The following is a 22,721-nucleotide window of genomic DNA, read 5'->3' as shown; positions in this document are numbered from 1 at the left end:
ATTCTATAAAATGTACCAACATAAGAATTATTGGGCTGCCTAGGCGAAAGAGAGAGAAAGGGCCAGAAGGTGTATTTGAGCAAATCATAGCTGAAAATTTCCCTATTCTAGGGAAGGAAACAGGCATTCATGCTCCAGAGGTAGAGAGGACCCCCCCAAAATCAATAAAAATAGATCAACACCCCAACATATAATAGTGAAGCTTGCAAATTTCAGAGATAGAAAATCCTGAAAGAAGCCCAAGACAAAATATTCCTAACCAAGAGAGGTAGGAACATTAGACTTATATCAGACCTATCCACAGGGCTGGCATGATATATTCAGGGTGCTAAATGAGAAAAACATGCAGCCAAGAATAATTTATCCAGCAAGGCTGTCATTCAGAATGGAAGGAGAGATAAAGAACTTCCAGGACAGACAGAAACTGAAAGAATATGTGACCACCAAGCCAGCCCTGCAAGAAATATTAAGAGGGATCCTGTAAGCTAACAGAGAGCCCAAGAGTAGCATAAGCCAGAAAGAAACAAAGACAATCTACAGAAAAAGGCACACTACAGGTAATACAATGGCACTGAATTCATATCTTTCAGTAGTTACTCTGAATGTAAATGAGCTAAATGCTCGAATCTAAAGACATAGAGCATCAGATTGGATAAAAAAGCAAGACCCATCCACATGCTGTCTACAAGAGACTCACTATAGACCTAAAGACACCTCCAGACTGAAATTGAGGGGGTGGAGAACCATTTATCATGCTAATGGACCTCAAAAGAAAGCTGGGGTAGCAATCATCATATCAGACAAATTAGATTTTAAAACAGAGGTGGTATTAAGGGATGAAGAAGGACACTGTATCATACTTAAAGTGTCTACCCAAAAAGAAGATCGAACAATTCTAAATATTTATGCCCCTAAATTGGGAGCAGTCAATTATATCAACAAATTAATAACCACATTAAAGGAACACATAGATAATATTATAACAATCGTAGGGGACTTCAACACCCCACTCCAGCAATGGACAGGCCATCTAAGCAGAAGATCAACAAAGAAACAAGGGCTTTGAATGACACATTGGACCAGATGGAATTCATAGACATATACAGAACATTCCATCATAAACCAACAGAATATTCATTCTTCTCTAGTGTACATGGAACCTTCTCCAGAATAAACCACATGCTGGGTCACAAATCAGGTCTCAGCCCAAACCAAAATATTGAAATTATTTGCTGCATATTTTCAGTCCACAATTTTTTGAAACTTAAAATCAACCACAAGAGGAAATTTGGAAGGAACTCAAACATTGGAGGTTAAAGAGCATCCTACTAAAGAATGAATGGGTCAACCAGGAAATTGAAGAAGAATTTAAAAAAAATCATTGAAACAAATGAAAATGAAACATAACTGTTAAAAGCCTTTGGGATACAGCAAAGGTGGTCCTAAGAGGGAAGCACATTGCAATAGAAGCCTCTCTCAAAAAATTAGAAAAAGCTCAAATGCACAAGCTAATCTTACACCCAAAGAACCTGGAGAAAGAACAGCAAATATAGCCTAAAACAAGCAGAAGAGAAATAATAAAGATTAGTGCAAGAACTCAATGAAATAGAAACCAGAAAAACAGTAGAACAGATCAACAAAACTAGAAGCTGGTTCTCTGAAAGAAATTAATGAGATCAATACATCCCTAGCCATACTTTTCCAAAAGAAAAAAGAAAGGACCCAAATTAATGAAATCATGAATGAAAGAGGAGATATCACTACCAACACAAAGGAAATACAATCAATTTTAAGAACATATTATGGGCAACTATATGCCAGCAAATTAGGCAATTGGAAGAAATGGATGCATTCCTGGAAACTTATAAACTACAAAAACTGGAATAGGAAAAAATATAGACAATCTGAACAGACCTATAACCAGCAAGGAAATTGAAGTAGTAATCTAATCCCCCTCCAACAAAACAAAGCAAAACAAAACAAAACAAGTCCAGGGCCAGATGGCTTCCCAGAGGAATTCTACCAAACATTTAAAGAAGAAATAATACCTATTCTACTGAAGCTACTTCAAAAAATAGAAATGAAAGGAAAACTTCCAAACTCATTTGTTGAAACCAGCATTACTTTGCTCCCAAAGCCAGTCAAATATGCATCAACAAGGAGAATTAGAGACCAATATCCCCGATAAACATAGATGCCAAAATACTTACCAAGATACTAGTCAGCAGGATCCAACATTACATTAAAAAGATTATTCACCATGACCAGGTGGGATTTATTCCTGGGTTGCAAAGGTATTTCAACATTTGCACATCAATCAACATGATACATCACATTAATAAAAGAAAGGACAAGAATATGATCCTCTTAATTGATGCAGAAAAACCATTTGATAAAATCAACATCCTTTCTTGATTAAAACTCTCCACAATGTAGGGATATAAGGAACATACCTCAATATCATAAAAGCCATCTATGAAAACCCCACAGTGAATGTCATTCTCTATAGGGAAAAACTGAGAGCTTCTCCCCTAAAGTCAGGAACATGACAGGGAATCTCACTTTCACCTCTTTTGTTCAACAAAGTAGTAGAAGTCCTAACCTCAGCAGTCAGACAATGAAAAGAAATAAAAGGCATTCGAATCAGCAAAGAAGAAGACAAACCATTACTCTTCACAGATGACATGATAATTTATGTGGAAAACCCAAAAGACTCCACCCCAAGTTGCTAGAACTCATATAGCAATTCAGCAGCATGGCAGGATACAAAATCAATGCACAGAAATCAGTTGCATTTCTATACACTAACAATGCGACTGTAGAAAGAGATATCAAGGAATCTATTTCATTTACAATTGCACCAAAAACCATAAGATACCTAGGAATAAACCTAACCAAAGATATAAAGGATCTGTACTCTAAAAACTACAGAGCACGTTGAAAGATATTGAGGAAGACACAAGGAAATGGAAAAATCCATGCTCATGGATTGGAAGAAGAAATATAGTTAAAATGTCTGTGCTACCTAGAACAATCTACACATTCAGTGCAATCCCTATCAAAATACCATCGACATTTTTCACAGACCTGGAACAAATAACCCTAAAATTTCTATGGAACCAGAAAAGACCCTGAATAGCCAGAGGAACGTTGAAAAAAATGCCATTGCTGGTGGCATCACAATGCCTGACTTCAAACTATATTACAAAGCTGTGATTATCAAGATGGTATGGTACTGGAACAAAAACAGACACATAGATCAATGGAACAGAAGAGAGAATCCAGAAATGGACCCTTAACTCTAAAGTCTATTAGTCTTTGACAAAGCAGGAAACAATATCCAATGGAAAAAAGACAGTCTCTTCAATAAATGCCACATGCAGAATAATGAAACTGAACTGTTCTCTCACATCAACACAAAGATAAACCCAAAATGTGAAAAACCTAAATGTGAGACAGGAATCCATAAAAATCCTAGAGTAGAGCACAGGCATCAACTTCTTCAATCTTGGCTGCAGCAACTTCTTGTTAGACATGTCTCTAAAGGCAAAGGAAATAAAAGCAAAAATGAACTCTTGGGACTTCATCAAGATAAAAAGATTCTGCATAGCAAAGAAAATAGTCAGCAAAACTAAAAGGCAACTTACATAATGGGAGAAGGTATTTGCAAATGACATATCAGATAAAGGGGTGGTATCCAAGATTGATAAGGAACTTCTCAAACTCAACACCCAAAAAACAAATAATCCAGTCAAAAAATGGGCAAAAGACATCAAAGGACACTTCTCCAAAGAAGACATACAAATGGCCAACACACACATGAAAAAATGCTCAACATCACTTGGCATCAGGGAAATGCAAATCAAAACCACAATGAGATACCACCTTACATCAGTCAGAATGGCTAAAATCAACAAGACAGGAAACAACAAATGTTGGAGAGGATGCTGAGAAAGGGAACCAACCCTCTTACACTTTTGGTGGGAATGCAAGCTGGTACAGCCACTCTGGAAAACAGTATGGAGTTTCCTCAAGAAGTTAAAAGTAGAGGTATCCTAGGACCCAGAAATTTTACTACTAGGTATTTACCCCAAAGATACAGATATAGTGAAACTAAGGAGCACCTGCACCCCAATTTTCATAGCAACAATGTACACAATAGCCAAACTGTGGAAGGAGTGAGATATCCTTCAACAGATGAATGGATAAATAAGATGTGATACACACACACACACACACACACACACACACACACACACACACACAATGGAATATTACTCAATCACCAAAAATGTTGAATACTTACTATTTACATTGATGCAGATGAACTGAAGGGTATTATGCTCTGTGAAATAAGCCAGTCAGAGAAAGACAATTATCATATGGTTTCACTCATATGTAGAATATAAGAAACAGTGCTGAGGATCATAAGGGAAGGGAGGGGAAACTGGATAGGAAGAAGTCAGAGAGGGATAGATACCATGAGAGACTCTTAAATATAGGAAACAAACTGAGGGTTGCTGAAGAGTAGGTGGTTGGGGGGATGAGGTAACAGGGTGATGGGCATTAAGGAGGGCATGTGATGTAATGAGCACTGGGTGTTATGAGCAACTGATGAATTGTTGAACACTACATCTGAAATTAATGATATACCATGTGTTGGCTAATTGAATTTAAATAAAACAAAGATTTTGTTTCATTTATTTGAGAGAGATAGAGTGCATGAGTGAGGAGGGGCAGAGGGAGATGGAGAAGCAGTTTCCCTACTGAGTGCAGAGCCTAATGTGGGCCACAATCCCAGGACCCTGAGATCATGACCTGAGCCAAAATCAAAAGTCACATATTTAATCCACTGAGCAACCCAGGTCCCAGAAATCTGTTTCATTTTAATACACTAATAATGAAGCAGCAGAAAGAGAAATCAAGGAATTGATCCCATTTACAATTGCACCAAAAACCATAAGATACCTAGGAATAAACCAAACCAAAGTGGTAAAAGATCTGTACTCTGAAAACTATAAAACATTTATGAAAGAAATCGAAGATGACACAAAGAAATGGAAAAACATCCCATGCTCGTGGATTAGAAGAACAAAAATTATTAAAATGTCTATACTACCCAAAGCAAACTACAAGTTTAATGCAATCGCTATCAAAATACCACCATAATTTTTCACAGAGCCAGAACAAACAATCCTAAAATTTGTATGGAAATAAAAAAGAGATCAAGGTAATCCTGGCCTCACAGAAGGAGTTTTGGAAGGTTTCCTTCTCTCTATTTTTTGGAACAGCTTCAGGAAAATAGGTATTATTTCTTCTTTGAATGTTTGGTAGGATTCCCCAGGGAATACATTAGGCCCTGGGCTCTTGTTTTTTGGGGAGGTTTTTGATCACTTATTTTTTTTAATAATAAATTTTTTTGTGTGTTATGTTAGTCACCATACAGTACATCATAAGTTTTTGATGTAAAGTTCCATGATTCATTACTTGTGTATAGCACCCAGTGCACCATGCAATACGTGCCCTCTTTAATACCCATCACCAGCCTATCCCATTCCCCCACCACCCTCCCCACTGAAGCCCTCAGTTTGTTTCCCAGAGTCCATAGTCTCTCATGCTTCATTCTCCCTTCTGCTTACCCCCCCTTCCTTCTTCCCTTTCTTCTCCTACCAATCTTCCTACTTCTTATGTTCCATAAATGAGTGAAACCATATGATAATTGTCTTTCTCTGCTTGGCTTATTTCGCTTAGCATTATCTCCTCCAGTCCTGTCCATGTTGCAGCAAATGTTGAGAAATCGTTCTTTCTGATAGCTGAGTAATATTCCATTGTATATATGGACCACATCTTCTTAATCCAGTCATCTGTTGAAGGGCATCTCGGTTTCTTCTATGATTTGGCTATTGTGGACAATGCTGCTATGAACATTGGGGTGCATATGGCCCTTCTCTTCACTACATCTATAACTTTGGGGTAAATACCCAGTAGTGCAATTGCTGGATCATAGGGTAGCTCAATTTTTAACTTTTTGAGGGACCTCCACACTGTTTTCCAAAGTGGCTGTACCAACTTGCATTCCCACCAACAATGTAGGAGGGATCCCCTTTCTCCACATCTTCTCCAACATTTGTTGTTTCCTGCCTTGTCAGTTTTTGCCATTCTAACTGGCATAAGGTGGTATCTCAATGTGGTTTTGATTTGAATTTCCCTAATGGCTAATGATTTTGAGCATTTTTTCATGTGCCTATTAGCCATTTGTATGTCTTCATTGGAAAAGTGTCTGTTCTTATCTTCTGCTCATTTTTGATTTGATTATTTGTTTCTTGTGTATTGAGCTTGAGAAGTTCTTTGTAGATCTTGGATAGCAGTCTTTTATCTGTAGTGTCATTTGCAAATATCTTCTCCCATTCCGTGGGCTGCCTCTTAGTTTTTTTGACTGTTTCCTTGGCTGTGCAGAAGCTTTTTCTTTTGATGAAGTCCCACAAGTTCATTTTATCTTTTGTGTCTCTTGCCTTTGGAGATGTGTCATGAAAAAAGTTGCTGTGGCCGATGTCGTAGAGGTTGCAGCCTATGTTCTCCTCTAGGATTTTGATGGATTCCTGTCTCACATTGAGGTCTTTCATCCATTTGGAGTTTATCTTTGTGTACGGTGTGAGAGAGTGGCCAAGTTTCATTCTTTTGCATGTAGCTGATCTCAAAACCAGGCAAAGACCCCACCAAAATGGGAGAATTACAGACCCATATCCCTAATGAACATGGATGCCAAAATTCTCAACAGGATCCTAGCTAATAGGATCCAAAGGTACATTGGAAGGATTATCCATCACGACCAGGTGGCATTCACCCCTGGGATGCAAGGGTGGTTCAGCATTCGTAAATCAATCTGTGTGATAGAACACATTAATAAGAGAAGAGACAAGAATCATACGGTCCTCTCCATTGATGCAGAAAAAGCCTTCGGGGAATAAACCATGAGAGACTATGGACTCTGGGAAACAAACTGGGGGCTTCAGAGGAGAGGGGGGTGGGGGATTGGGATAGGCCAGTTATGGGTATTAAGGAGAGCACATATTGCATGGTGCACTGGGTGTTATATGCAAATAATGAATCATGGAACATATCATCAAAAACTAAGGATATACTGTATGGTGACTAACATAAAATAAAAATTATTAAAAAAATAAAATAAAAGATAGTGAATATAAAAAAAAGAAGAAGAAGAAACGATCTTTGTAGGAGAGTTTGACTTTGGCAAGCTAAACTATAGAATGACAACAATGATGTAGGAAAATTTGGGGGGATCCCCCATATCACTATTTGAAGGGACTGTGCATTTGAATGTGCACAAGGAAGTCTGGAAACATGTCTTGTTAGGAGCAGTAGCAGAGACTGAGTAGAACCCCAGTAAGGCACCACACAAAAAATCCAAAGAATCCAGGCCATTTGTTTCTGTCAGTAGCTCTATCCCTGGCGATTACACAAGAAACAAAGCACACTAATTCCTCTGTCACTACAAAGGGGTGGTTCACTCAAGGGAAATAAAGAGACACTAGAAAGGAGAAGAGTTTCATTTAGATGTGTTTTATTCTTATTAATGTTCATCAAGCATATGGTCCAGTTTAAGAGGACTTCAATGTGCACCAGGGTTCCTAAATCTTCTCTTTCCCTAAAAAAGTGGGAGCACAATGAAATTAATCAGATTAAGTAAAAAAAAGAAAGAAAGAAAGAAAAAGAAATACAAAAGACCCCAAATAGCCAAAGCAATCTTGAAAAAGTAAAGGAAAGCTGGAGGCATCACAATTCTGGACTTCAAGTTATATTACACAAGTGTCATGGTCAAGACAGTGTGGTACTGGCACAAAAACAGACACACAGATCAATGAAACAGAACAGAAAACCCAGAAATGGACCTGCAACTATATGGTCAATTAATCTTCATCAAAGTAGGGAAAGAATATCAATGGGGAAATGTCCATGTAGTTTTTATTTCTTTGATTTCCTGGTTAATCCATTCATTCTTTAGTAGCATGTTGCTTAATCTCCATGTATTTGGGATTTTTCCATATATTTTTTTAAAGATTTATTTATTTATTTATTTATTTGACAGAGATAGAGACAGCCAGCGAGAGAGGGAACACAAGCAGGGGGAGTGGGAGAGGAAGAAGCAGGCTCCCAGCAGGGGAGCCTGATGTGGGACTCGATCCCATAACGCCGGGATCACGCCCTGAGCTGAAGGCAGACGCTTAACCGCTGTGCCACCCAGGCGCCCCGGGATTTTTCCATATTTTTTTTCCTGTGGTTGACTTCTAGTTTCATAGTGCTGTGGTCAGAAAAGGTGCATGGTATGATTTCAAAGTTTTTATATTTGATCAGTCCTGTTTTGTGACCTAATATGTGATCCATTCTGGAGAATGGTCCATGCGCAATAGAAAAGAATGAGTATTCTGTTTCAGGATGTAATGTTCTGAATTATCTGTTAGATCCATCTGGTTCAATGTTTCAGGCAAAGCCATTGTTTCCTTGTTGATTTTCTGTTTAGATAATTTGTCTATTGATGTAAGTGTGGTGTTAAAGTCCCCTACTATTGTATCATTATTAATGAGTTCCTTTAAGTTTGTTATTAACTGTTTTATATATTCAGGTGTTCCCTTATTGGGTGCATAAACATTTACAATTGTTAGATCTTCTTTTTTTTTTTTTAATTTTTTTTTTTAAAGATTTTATTTATTTATTCGACAGAGATAGAGACAGCCAGCGAGAGAGGGAACACAAGCAGGGGGAGTGGGAGAGGAAGAAGCAGGCTCATAGCGGAAGAGCCTGATGTGGGGCTCGATCCCGTAACGCCGGGATCACGCCCTGAGCCGAAGGCAGACGCTTAACCGCTGTGCCACCCAGGCGCCCCAACAATTGTTAGATCTTCTTGTTGGATTGTCCCTTTATATTTTACAGTGCCCTTCTTTGTCTCTTCTTACAGTCTTTGTTTTAAAGTCTAGTTTGTCCAGTAAGTATTGCCACTCTGGCTTTCTTTGGACATCCACTTGATAGCTGTTTCTTCACCCCCTCTTCATTCACCTGCAGATTGATGCAGGTGTTTCTAGGTCTAAAATGGGTCTCTTTCGGCAACATACAGATGGGTCTTGTTTTTTAATCCATTGTTATGCCCTATATATTTTTATTGCAGCATTTAGTCTACTTACATTCAAAGTAATTACTGATAAATGTGTATTTATTGCCATTTTATACTTATTTTATCATAGTTTCTGGAGATTTTCTCTGATCCTTTCTTGTCCTTGTCACTTCTGGTCTCCCCTTTCCACTCAGAGAACCCTTTAATATTTCTTGAGGGATGATTTAGTGGTCATGAACTTCTTTAGTTTTTGTTTGTCTGGGAAATTCTTTATCTCTTCTTCTATTCTGAATGATAGCCTTGCTGGATAGAATATTCTTGGCTGCAGATTTTTCCCATTCAGTACATTGAATATATCCTGGCACTCCCTTCTGGCTTACCAAGTTTCTGTTGAGAAATCTGCAGCTAGCCTTATGGATATAGTTAAGGATTTCTTTTGCTCTGCTTTTAAGATTGTTTTCTTTATCACTGTATTTTGCAAATTTAATTATAATATGTGTTAGTGTTGGCCTGCTTTTGTTGATTTTGATGGGATTTCTCTGTGCCTCCTGGATCTGAATGACTGTTTCCTTCTCCAGATTATGGAAATTTTCAGCTATTACTTCTTCAAATATATTTTCTGACCCTTTTTCTCTTTCTTCTTCTGTAACTCCTATAATAATGAACATTATTATGCTCGATGTAGTTACTGAGTTCCCTAAGTCTATTCTTGTTTTGCATAGTTATTCTTTCTCCCTTTTCTTCAGCTTCATTAATTTCCAATACTTTGTCTTCTAGGTCACTAATTCATTCCTCTGCTTCTTCCAACCTGCTGTTCATTGCATGAAACCTGTTTCTTACCTCATATACTGCACTCTTCATCTCTGATTGATATTTTTTACCTCTTTTATCTCTGTGGTAAGGGTCTCACTCATGTCTTCTTTTCTCAAGCTTAGTAAGTATCCTTATAATTGTAGTTTTAAATTCTCCATTAGGCATGTTATTTATATCTGTTTTGTTTATATCTCTGGTCATGGTCTTATCTTCTTTCATTTTAGATGAATTGCTCCATCTTGGCATTTTGTCTAAATCTCAGCATTCTTCTCTATGTTAGAAAAGCCAGTTATGTCTCATGCTCCTGAAAGTAAAGGCCTTAAGAAGAAGTGGTCATGGCCTGGCACTTCAGTAGTGTCCCTGGTATGTGCTGTGTGCACTCTGCTGTTGTGTTTTGGTTGCTCTATGCTTCAGGCCAGTCATCTGGTCCTGCTCCTGAATATGGTGGATTTTAACTAGGTGTGCTTGTTCTGCTTGTGAAATGAGACCTGACACAACCTCCACCAGGACTGAGACCCTGCAGAAAGCTCTGGTTGGGAGATGTGTTTGTGGGCAGGGGGTTGTGTTGGTTGTCTGGGATAGGGGCCCAACACACTGGGAATGATGCAAGCTCAACTGAGAAGGGCATTCCCACCAGAGTGCAAGGGCATGGGGCTTGGTGTATGCAAGTTAGGCAGGCAGTGTTGGTGCTATGCTGCTTTCCACAAATGACCTTGTGTTTATGCTGAGGGGTGGAGAGGGAAACTGCCAGCTAGCTCCTTTGTTCCTGGAGAGGCGTCACCATGAGCACTTCTTCTTATGGATGCACTCTGAGAAGAACAAATAATCTCCCTCCATTGTGCCCCATGGGTTCTTCAGATCACTATTTCCAAGCTGTCTGCCTCTAGGTTGTTTCCCTCCCTTCTCTCCAGGAACTATCTAGTGCCCTCTGAGCTCTATGCCAGCCATGCCCACTGACCTTTAAAATTCTGGGCTTTAAAGGTCCACTGGTTACAAGAACTCACAAAATTCAGCTCCTCTCATTTTCCAAGCCAATGGATTTGGGGAAATGTTCTTCTTGTGCATTCCCCTGTATGCTCCACTGTCTCTTGCCATTCTTCTTGACTATGGCTCCCTCCCCTCTGCAGTACCCATGATTCACTTCTTCTCTATACCAAATCTCCACACTTCCTACCTTCTTTTATGTGGCCTTTTTCTTCCCTATAGTTGTGTTTGTTCTGTCAGTTTTCAGGTCAATTTCTGGGGTATTTAGGATGATTTTATAGTTATTTAGTTGTATTCATGGGAAGAGGTAAGCTCAAGGCCCTCCTACTCTATTATCATCTTCCTCTCCCAAAATGAGGAAGAATTAATATTGTTAAAATATCCATACAACCCAAAGCCATCTGTAGATTTATGCAGTCACTATACATGGCATTTCCACAGCAATAGAAAAAGCTATCATAAAATTTGTGTGGAATAATAGGAACAAAAAAACCCCACAAACAGCCAAAGTTATCTTAAGAAAGAACAAAATTGCAGGCATTGGACTTCCTGATTTTAAACTATATACTACAAAGCTATTGTAATCAAAACTGGCATAAAAAACTACCACAAAGACAAATGAAACAGAATCGAGAGTCCAGAAATAAACCTATGCATATACAGTCAACTAATATTACGCAAGGAAGCCAAGAATACTCAAATGAAGAAAGGATAGTCTTTTCAATAAGTTGTGTTGGGAAACTTTAATATCTACATGCAAAAAATGAAATTGATTCCTATACACGAAAATCAACTTGAAAGGGATTAAAGACTGAACTGTAAGCCCTGAAACCATAAATCTCTTTGACATTGAAAAGGCTCTTCGACATTGGTCTTGGCAATGACTTTTTGGACAACATACCAGAAGCACAAGCAACAAAAGCACAAGTAAATAAATAGGACAAACCAAACTTTAAATCTGTACAGCAAAAGAAACTGTCAACAAAATGAAAAGGAAACCTGCAGAATAGAAAAAATGTCTGTAAACTTCATGTTGAATAAGAGGTCAATATCTAAAATATATAACTCAATAGCATTAACACTAGTAATCCAATTAAAACTGGATAGAGGACCTGAATATATACCTTTTTCCAAAGAAAACATTAAATGGCCAGCAGGTAGATGAAAAGATTCTCAACATTACTAATTGTCAAGGAAATGTGTATCAAAAGCACAATAAGATATCATCTCACACATGTTAAAATGGTTATTATCAATAAAACAAGAGATAACAAATGCTGGTGAGGATGTGGAGAAAAGGGAACCATATTGTTACAGCCAATGGAAAACAATGTGGAGGTTCTTAAAAAAAAGAAAGAAAGAATTACCATATGATTCAACATGCCAACTTCTGGGTATGTATCTAAAGAAAATGAAATCAGAATTCCAAAGAAATACCTGCACTTCCATGTCTATTACAGCATTATTCACCTTAGCCAAGTTATGGAAAAAATCTAGGTGTCTTTTTGACAAATCAATGGATAAAGTAAATGTGCAAAAATACACAGTGAAATATTATTCAGCCATAAAAAAGAACGAAATGTTGTTCTTTGCAAAACATGGATGGACCTTGGGGTTATTAAGCTAAGTGAAATAAGTCAGACAAAAAAGACAAGTACTGTATTATCTTAGTTATATATGTAACCCAAAAAGTGCTAACTCATGGGAACATAGAGTAGAATAGTGGTTGCCAGGGGCCTGAAAGTAGGTGAAATGGGGAAATGTTGGCCAAAGAGTATAAATTTCAGTTTATAAGATTAATAAGTTCTGGGGTTGTAATATACAGCATGGTGACTGTAGTTAACAATACTCTACTGTATATTTGAAAATTCCCAAGAGACTACATCTTAAATATACTGTGTACTTGAAAATTCCCAAGAGACTGCATCTTAAATATGTGTGTGTGTGTGTGTGTGTGTGTGTGTGTGTATGTGATGTAAGATGATAGATATATTAACCTTATTGTGGTATTCAGTTTGCAAGATGTAAAATGATAAACATATTAATCTTATTGTGGTATTCAGTTTGCAATATATAAGTGTAAAATCATCACATTATAAACCCTAAACTTATACAATGTTATATGTGAACTACATCTCTATAAAGTTGGGGAAATCAAAAAGGAATATACGTTTAAGTTTTATAAATAACTTTTTACCTTAAGATAATCTTACATCATTTCTCCTGAGAACCATTAATATAATAACTATATTAAGAGATGATTTACCTTGAATTCTGGGAATGAATCCTACTAGATGATGCCATGCTGTTATTTTAATAAACTTATGAATTCTATTTCCTTATTACTTATTTAAGATTTTCGCATTTATATTCTAAACCTATACTGTGTAATGTGGCAACAACTAGCCACATGTGGATATCAAACACTTGAAATGCAGCTAATCTGAATTGAGGTGTACTATAAGGTTAAAATATATACTTGAGTTTGAAGACCTACTATGAAAATAATTACTTAACATATCTCATCCATTGTATTTTTATTACATGTTGAAATGATTTTTTAAATCTATTTTGTTAAATAAAACATTACTAAAATTGATTTTACTTATTTCTTTTATTTTCGATAAAGCTATTATTATCTTCAGTTACATATGTGACTTGCATTATATTTCATTGCATTATATTTCTATGTGTGTTTTTTAATTGTCAATTATACCAGTTATGTCTATTTCAATGTCAATGTCTTCACAATGACTATTTTCTTTGCAAAGGAAATGGAAAAATTCCCTTTTTATGTACTATGGCATAAGATTTAATTCTTTAAGAATTATAAGGAATTCTATGCATTAAAATATGGGGGGGTCTGACCTTTTGAAAGATTAATTTAATTGCGAATTTTAATTTTTAATTATTCTTTCCACTTTTTTCTTGGCATATTTTGTTTATTGGCATTTTCTTTTTCTGAAAGTGTTGATTTCCTCAGCATCTTATTTTCCTGTTCCTAGATGATAGATATTTTGGTGGATAAATAATGATGTTTTACAAAGAAATATAATCTAGCAATTGACTCTTAAATTCTACCCATGTGTTAGAGTTAATCCTTTATAAAATTAGGTAAATCTCTTGTGATAATAGCTGGTGATATTTTATCCACAAACATGCTTAAAACTTTTAAATTAATATTTAATAAATACTTTAAAATCTTGGAATTCCTTTCAAATATCTACATTTCTGTATTCTCTTGAGAATTTAGATGACCCAGGAACACTAGGCCTGTATTTGTAACAGTCAGTAAGAGTAATAACTTTTTATTTTTAATAAACATATACTCTCCATTTCACTTCTGTTATTCATGCCACTCCAAACATCAGCAGTTCCATTTCACTCACATTACATGCTCAGTTCTGGTAGACATTTTTTTTTTTTTTTTAAAGATTTTATTTATTTGACAGAGATAGAGACAGCCAGCGAGAGAGGGAACACAAGCAGGGGGAGTGGGAGAGGAAGAAGCAGGCTCATAGCAGAAGAGCCTGATGTGGGGCTCGATCCCAGATCGCCGGGATCACGCCCTGAGCCGAAGGCAGACGCTTAACCGCTGTGCCACCCAGGCGCCCCTCTGGTAGACATTTGAATCTACTAGCTGGAGAATAGATTTTGGATTCTAAAAGAACAAAATTCATTTTAAGCTTTTGTACTTAATAACTATGTGAACTTCTAAAATATTCATAATCTCTCTCAGCTCTACTTTGGGTATCTGTTAAAGGGGAATAAAATACCTACTTCCTAGAATTATTGTGAGTATTAAAGGAGGTAATATTTGAGAAGTGCTTAGTATAATATCTAGCACATAGTAGCTATTTAATCAGTTTTTAAAAATTATTAGGCATATGTGTATTTAATTAGATAATGTATGTTAAATTGTGAAGTAAATAAGATTAAGGAGTATACTTGTGATAAGCACTAGGTGCTGTATGTAAGTGTTGAATCACTAAATTGTACACCTGAAACTAATATCTCTCTGTATGTTAACTAACTGGAATTTAAAAAGAAACTTAAAAAAATAAAACTAAATAACCATACAGTAAAATATTTCTAATTAATTTTATGTGCTATAATTTGACCATAAACAAAATTTTAGTTTTAAATCAACTAATCTGGCAATCTGTTATTATTCTAGTTAAAAATGAAGTGGCCTCAGAACTTCAAGATACAGCAGATCTTCCAGCAGTAAATCCATCAATTAGTGATCTAATACATCAATTAGATTTAAACAAAGTCATAGGTAAGTAGAGATTTATGATGTTTGGGCAAGTAAAACACAGTTTAACAGTTACAGTATTCTAAATCTATAGTTCTGTTGTTAAAAGAATATAAGAAATTCAAACATAGGACAACTTCTCAAAAATAATTTTATTCTAATCAATCAATTAATATTTATCTTTAAGTGAATTTGTTATGTGCTCATTAATCCACCAAACAAGTATTCATTAGGTAATGGTTAATAGTTTTCCTTTCCTGTTTATGAAACAGAAAATAGATAGGATTCACCCTACATTGTGAATTGTCATAACAAACTAGATGTTATATGATCAGTTTCTTAGAGAACATAATTTTCATTTCTTACATCATCTTTTCTAATAACAAGAGGAATTTTAAAAATGGAGCTTTCACAAGATAGACTTTTCATCTCCTTATCACCAAGTTGGGAAATTTCTAATGGAGAGAAAAATATGTAAGAAGTTAGAACATGTGTAAAACTGGTGTGGCCAGTTGACTAAGTACTTTGCTATAAAATATAAACTAGGTGTTCTGAAATAGTTTCCAAATAACTACCATAAGGCAGCAAAATAGACTAGGTGTCCCTAAGTTCTTGATCTTTGGAAGAAACATTAAAAACCAAAAACAAACAAACAAAACCCCAGGAACTGTCAATTTCAACTTTGTCAGAGCAGTGGGAAACAATCAAATGTTTACAGTAACTAAGAGAATGTTACTTAAGAAAAAAATCTTCAAAATTGTAAGAAAATTTGGTGGAAATGTGAAGAAGTGCTCCAGCACAAAACCAAACTACAAAGAATAGAAGATCTCCTGGCATCCAAGGCATTGCTACTAGACCTGGCTTATAAGAAACTCTAAAGGGACTCTCTCAGGTCGAAGTGATAGGATGTTAGACAATAACTTTAAGCTATATGAAGAAATAAACATTTTTAGTAAAGTACATGCCAAATATAAAAGCCAGCATTACTGAAATTGTGGTTTGTAACTCCACTTTTTATTTTATATAATATTGTAAAGAAAATATATACAAATAACACCAACTCTATGTCATTGAGCATACAATGTATAAAAATGTGGTTTGTGGCAATATAAAAAAAGGAGGATGGAGCTGTATGGGAGTAGTTTTGGGATGTAACTGGAGTTAAGTTTGATATCAATTTAAATTAGATTGTTATAATTTTAAGAAGTTATACATAATCCCCTCGCTAACTAAAAAGAAAGTATTTACAGAATGCATGCAAAGGAAATTTAAAAAGGAAACAAAATACATAGTCCCTTAAAAAATCAACTGAACATGAAAGAAGTCAATATCAGAGGAAACGAGGAACAACAACAACAAAACAACAACTTGCAGTGACAGCAATAAATTCTTTATCAGTAATTAAATGTAAGTGGATTAAATTCTCCAAATAAAAGGCAGAGGTTGGCAGAATGGATCAAAAACATTATCCAAATATATGCTGTCCACAGAGGATTCATTAGATCAATGAAATTGAGAAAAATTTAGATTGATGAAGAAAAAATGAAAGAAGACCCAAATCACTAAAATCTGAATAGAAAGTAGGGATGTTAATACCAATTTTATAGGAATAAAAATCACTATAGAACTTTACCTCATTAATCAAATAAGAAAAAACATAATCTCAATAAATAAATGAATTAAAATTTCTTTATTTGGAATTTGTATCTTTAAAAAATACAAAATACTTTCAGCAACTTAATAGTAAATTATTTTCCTTCAATATTGGGAATGAGATATAAATGTGTTTTATCATTATTTTTACTCATTATTGTCCTGGTTACCCTAGCTGTTATAATAAATTAAGAAGAAAAGTTGTAAAAATTCAAAGGGAGAGAGAAAACTCTCAGCTGCAGACATTATGACTGTGCAGTTATCGCAATCTAAAAGAATCTGTAGTCTATACTGAACTCTGAAAATTATCAACTTGATTTATTAAGATTACTGGACATAAGGTAAAACTATAAAAAAACCAATTTTATGTCTATATACTAAGAAAACAAAATTAACTGAAATTCAACAACCCTTTGCTTCATCAAAGAACTGAAGTCATAGGGCAAACCATGACTCCCAAACTATACAGATAGGTGAAAAATGAGAATCACATCTTACTGAAAACAAAAATCAAAACTGGATCCAGCAACTAATAAGAAAACTTAGAGTATCATTGAATAATTGCTGGAGACTGAACATGAACTAGATTGAGAGATAAAATGTTCTAGGACAGAGTCTTATATAATATCCCACACTTTTATGAAATTTTCCTCCAGGAGCTTTATCAGGTATCTAGGGTGAATAAAAAAAAAAAAAGAAAAAGAAACCCAACTCATGTTTACAACATTGACAAAAGAAGAGAGAAAATGGAAAGAAAAAGAAAGAAAGAGAGAAATAAGTAACAAATATGGTAGCTATTAATCCAGGTATAACAATAATCACTTTAAATGTCAATGGTCTAAATATACAGATAATGTCAGAGTTGATTTAAAAAACAACAACAACAACCACCCAACTACCTGTTTATAATAAACACATATTAGATATAAAGACACGTAGATTGAAAAATAAAGGGATGGCAGGATAGGAGACTCCTGACTTTCTTCCTCCCACAGATGGACTGCATATACAGCTAAACACAGATCAGTTCCCTCTGAGAAAAACCCAGAAATTAGTTGAGTGTCTCCTATACATTAGGCAACCAGTAAAATACCCACATTGAAATGATTAGGAAAACTTGAGACATACTCAATGCCATAAGTCCCACCCCTGGAACAAGCCTTACAACTTGGAGGGAACACCCTAAAAGCAAGGGGTCTGGACCACATACCTCGAAATCAAGTTTTATGGCTGCCAGCCAGGTTCCTGGCTCCCAAATTACTAGCTTGGAGAACCAGTGAGCCTCAGTATTCATAAGTCCTAAAGGCACAAATTTTAAAAAGAGGACACCCATTCTATTTTATTTTATTTTTATTTTATTTTATTTTATCTTATTTTATTTGAGTATAGTTGACACAGTGTATTGTTAGCTTTAGGTATACAATATGGTGATTTGACAAATTAATTTTTTTTAAAAGAGAGAGAGCATAAGTGGGGTGGGGAAGGGCAGAGGGAGAGGGAGAGAATTTTAAGCAGGCTCCATGCCCAGTGGTGGAACCTGATGCAGGGCTTGATCTCACGACCCTGAGATCATGACGTGAGCTGAAATCAAGAGTCAGACACTTAACTGACTGAGCTACCCAGGCACCCCATGACAAGTTTATAGATTATGCTATGCTCACACCACAAGTGTAACTACCATCTGCCATTATATGTTATTGCAGTATCATTGACTATATTCCTTATGCTGCATCTTTTATTCTTGTGACTTATTCATTGCACAACTGGAAGCTTGTATCTCCCACTTCCCTTTACCCATTTGGCCCATTCTCCAACCCCCTCTGCTCTGGTAACCATTAGTTTGTTCTCTGCATTTATAGGTCTGATTCTTCTTTTTGTTTGTTTAAGATTCTGCATATGTATGAAATCATATGGTATTTGTCTTTCTCAGTCTGACTTATTTCACTTAGCATAATATCCTCTAGGTCCATTCATGTTTTAGCAAATGGCACATTCTCACCTTATATTATGGCTGAGTAATATTGAGTAATATTCTGTTACATATCTATATCTATCTATCTAATCTCTAATCTTTCTTAACCATTTGTCTATCAATGAACACTTAGGTTGCTTCCATACTTTGGCTATTGCTGCAATAAACATAGGGGTGCAAATATCTTTTCAAATTAGTTTTGTTTTCTTTGGGGGAAATAGTAATAGAATTATCAGATCATATGGTATTTCTATTTTTAATTTTTTTCTGGGAACCTCCATGCTGTTGCCACAGTGACTGTACCAGTTTACATTCCCAACAGTATAAAAATGTTTCTTTTTTCCACATCCTCACCAACACTTCTTATTTCTTGAAAAAAATGGCATTTTTAAATAAGTGCATGAACACTTCCAATGGCAATCCCCTTGGGCTCAATACAGAGGGAGCAGGAAAAAATACAAGGCTCCCAGTTTCTCTCTGGAAGGGGTTTGACTGCATTCTTATCTACTCTCTGAGAGTCAAACTTCTAAATCACCCTGCATGGGGCTAATTAGGATCCTCCTAGGAACCTGAAAGTGCTTGTGGGCATTTTCTCTATCTTCTTCCAGCAGTAACAATAAAACCAAGTTTTTAACTTCTCCCTAGAAGGAACATGTCCACAACTTTGACAGCTGCCACTTGAGGGATGGGCCCCCAAATCACTTAGCTCTGAAAACCAACAGTGTTTGGCATTTGTTAACCTAATTAGTAATCCTCTGGAATCTGGAGTAAGCATGTGAGAGTAAACTGTGCCTTCTCATGGCTCATCCCAGGGATAAAACCAAGTCTCCAGCTTCTCCTTAAAATGAGTTTTTCTATACATCTAGCACCCCAACTTCTTTGTCTAAGGGCTTGGCAGTCCTGGGAGCTGCTGGGGCTTGGCATTTGTGAGTCCCCCAGGACCACATAAATTAATGATGCAGTTCTATATGGGTACAAAAGCACTCTCAATGACTATCCCCTCCAAATCATAACCGGATGAGTGGGCAAAAACACCCAATTCCAAGTTTCTCCCTATTAGGAGATAGACTACTTATCTAACATCCTGACTTTTCTATCTTCAGCCTGATGATTGAGCTTTCACTTAGTCTGCATTGATGAGCTAAAAGGACAATTAGTGGTAATCCATGATGCATGATTTAGTGTGTGGACATTTCTAATGTCTTTGGGCTGCCAACTGGTCATGGAACACCTGAATCTCCTGGGAGCTACTAAGAACAAAGATAGCAGTTTAAAGAAGCTCAGAGTTGGAGAGGCAAACAAGAGAGTGGCTAGGCTGATTGGCAAGGTTCATCTCTTACACAAGGCCAGACTGTCATCACTGGGAGAGATGGCTGTTTTATCTAGTGCACACAAAACAACACAGAGAGTTAAGGAAACTGAAGAAATGGGAATATGTTCTGAACAAAAGAATAAGACAAATATCTAGAAACTGACCCTAAGGAAACAGAGACAAGTGATATACACAACTGAGAATTCAAAATAAAGGTTATAAAGATGCTTACTGAGTCAGGAGAGTAATGCATGAAAAAAGTAGAAATTTCAACAGAGATAGAAGAGTACCAAACAGAAATCATAAAGCTGAAGAATAAAATAACTGACTTGAAAAAAAATCAATAGAATGACTTCATAACAGACTAGGTGAAGCAGAAGAAAAATCAGTAAAGTCAATGACAACTCAGTAGAAATTATCTAACCAGAGGAGCAAAAAGAAAAACAGAATGAAAAGGAATAAAGATGTCTTAAGGGACTATGGGTCATCATAAAGTGAAACTTAATATATGTATTATGGGAGTCACAAAAGGAAAGGAGAATGAGAAAGGGGCAGAACGTACTCTAGCAAGAGCTAAAAAAAATTCCCAAACCTGTAGAAATAAACATACAACCAGTTACAAGGAGCACAAACAACATCAAATAAAATGAATAAAAAGAGACCCACATTGAGACATATAATTAAATTCTCAAAACTTAAAGAAAAAGAAAATATTGAAAGCAGCAAACGTGACTTATTATATTCAAGGAAATGTCATAAATCAATTAGTGGATTTCTGCAAGCAGAAACCTTGCAGCCCAGGAGGGAATTGGATGATACACTCAAATTTAAAAGGGGGGAAGAACACTGCCAACCAAGAATTTTTTATTCAGTAAACTTGTCCTTCAGAACTGATAGATTAGAGGAGAAAAAGATGGCGGAGGAGTAGGGGACAATTTTTCAGCGAGCAGGATATCTACCAGACCATCCTGAACACCCATGAAATCAGCCTAAGACATAGGAAGATACATCTGGATCTCTACAAACGAACATCTCCAGCACTGAATATTGAGGTACAAAGCAGGGAGCTGTGAATCCGTGCACAGATATCAGAAGATAAACGGAAGTGTGAAGGAACTGCTGCCCTCAGGCACTGGGAAGCAGTAGCCACCTGCACTGGGGAGTGGGCCAGATTTGCAGACCAGAGGCTGCGGAGAAACCAGGCTGAAACCAGGAGCTTGGAAGCACGTGGACCAGACTGAAACCGGGAGCTCGGGTGTGTGCGCGGGAACCGGGGGATCTGGAAGTGTTAGAAGCACAAACAACAGAGATGTGCCCGCCCTGGGAGTGATGGCTGGGAGAGTGGCTGTGGGGCGCACAACCCAGGACCCTGCAGGGTTTTTAGCAGCACTGACAGAAACAAAGTTAAAGTGGCCAGGAGAGCTCAGTGAAGAACAGACTGCAAACTCTCTGTTCTGAGACAGAGGCTTGGAAATGGCCACTGTTGTTCTGACTCTCAGAAGAGTCATAGAAAACCCCCAGGGAAAGCCACCAGAGAACAAAAGCCCAGAAAAAAATGGTTCACACTGTGCCCAACCCCCACCCCCACAGGGGAGAGGACAACTCTACCCAAACAAGGTTGTCTGAGTATCAGCATGGCAGGCCCCTCCCCCAGAAGGGAGACTGAAAAAATAAGAAGCCCACATTCCTAAGGTCCCTATAAAACAAGTGCACATTGCTTGGGTCCTGGTCAATAATTTGGGCTCTGTACATCCCCGCAACCTCCCCTCATCAGAATGGCAAGGAGAAGAAATCCCCCCCCACACACAAAGAAAAGATAGAGTCTGTGGCCTCTGCCACAGAACAAATGGATATGGATATAACCATATTGTCAGAAACGGAGTTCAGAGTAACAATGGTCAAGATGATGTGTAGGCTTCAAAAAAATATTAACGGGAATATAGAATCTCTAAGGTAGAGCAAATCTAGCAGAAATTAAGAACGCTATGAATCAAATGCAGTCTAAACCAGATGCTCTGATGGCCATGGTAAACGAGGCAGAACGAATTTGTGAATTGGAAGATGGGATGATAGAAAAGGAAAAAGTGGGAACTTAGCTTAAAAACTCCAATTTCAAGAATGTAGAATATGGGAGATTACTGACTCAATGAAACATTCCAATGTCAGAATCACTGGCATTCCTGAGAGGGTGGAGAAAGAGATAGGTCTAGAAGAGGTATTCGAACAAATTGGAGCTGAGAACTTCCCTAATCTGGTGAAGGAAACAAGCATTCGTGTCCGAGAGGCAGAGAGGACCCCTCCCAAGATCAATGAGAACAGACCAGCACCACGTCACATAATAGTACAATTCACAAATCTTAGATCCAGGTTAAAATCTTAAAAGCAGCCAGGGGGGAGAGAATCCTCACCTACAGAAGGAGGAACATCAGAATAACGTCAGACCTGTCTACAGAGACTTGGCAAGCCAGGAAAAGCTGGTAAGATATATTCAGAGCACTAAGTGAGAAGAACATGCAGCCAAGTATCCTTTATCCAGCAAGACTGTCATTCAGAATTGATGGAGAGACAAGGTCCTTCCAAGACCAGCAGAAACTGAAAGCAT

The 22,721-nt window shown here is 36.8% G+C and overlaps 1 protein-coding gene across 1 annotated transcript in view; it reads left to right on the top strand.

Moving 5' to 3' along the window:
• CCDC7 (coiled-coil domain containing 7) overlaps positions 1-22,721 on the top strand; it is a 337,092-nt gene that overhangs the window by 268,833 nt on the left and 45,538 nt on the right. The window contains exon 27 of the mRNA XM_087857885.1: positions 15,102-15,206. Within this exon, the coding sequence (XP_087714011.1) occupies positions 15,102-15,206 (105 nt within the window). The remainder of the gene's footprint in view (positions 1-15,101; positions 15,207-22,721) is intronic.

This window comes from Ursus americanus, chromosome 31 (genome assembly GCF_024610735.1).
Source record: "Ursus americanus isolate L20-20 chromosome 31, mUrsAme1.1.p, whole genome shotgun sequence".
Lineage (NCBI taxonomy): Eukaryota > Metazoa > Chordata > Mammalia > Carnivora > Ursidae > Ursus > Ursus americanus.
The sequence above is the reverse complement of the archived record's forward strand: the minus strand, read 5'-3'. Positions and strand labels throughout refer to the sequence as shown.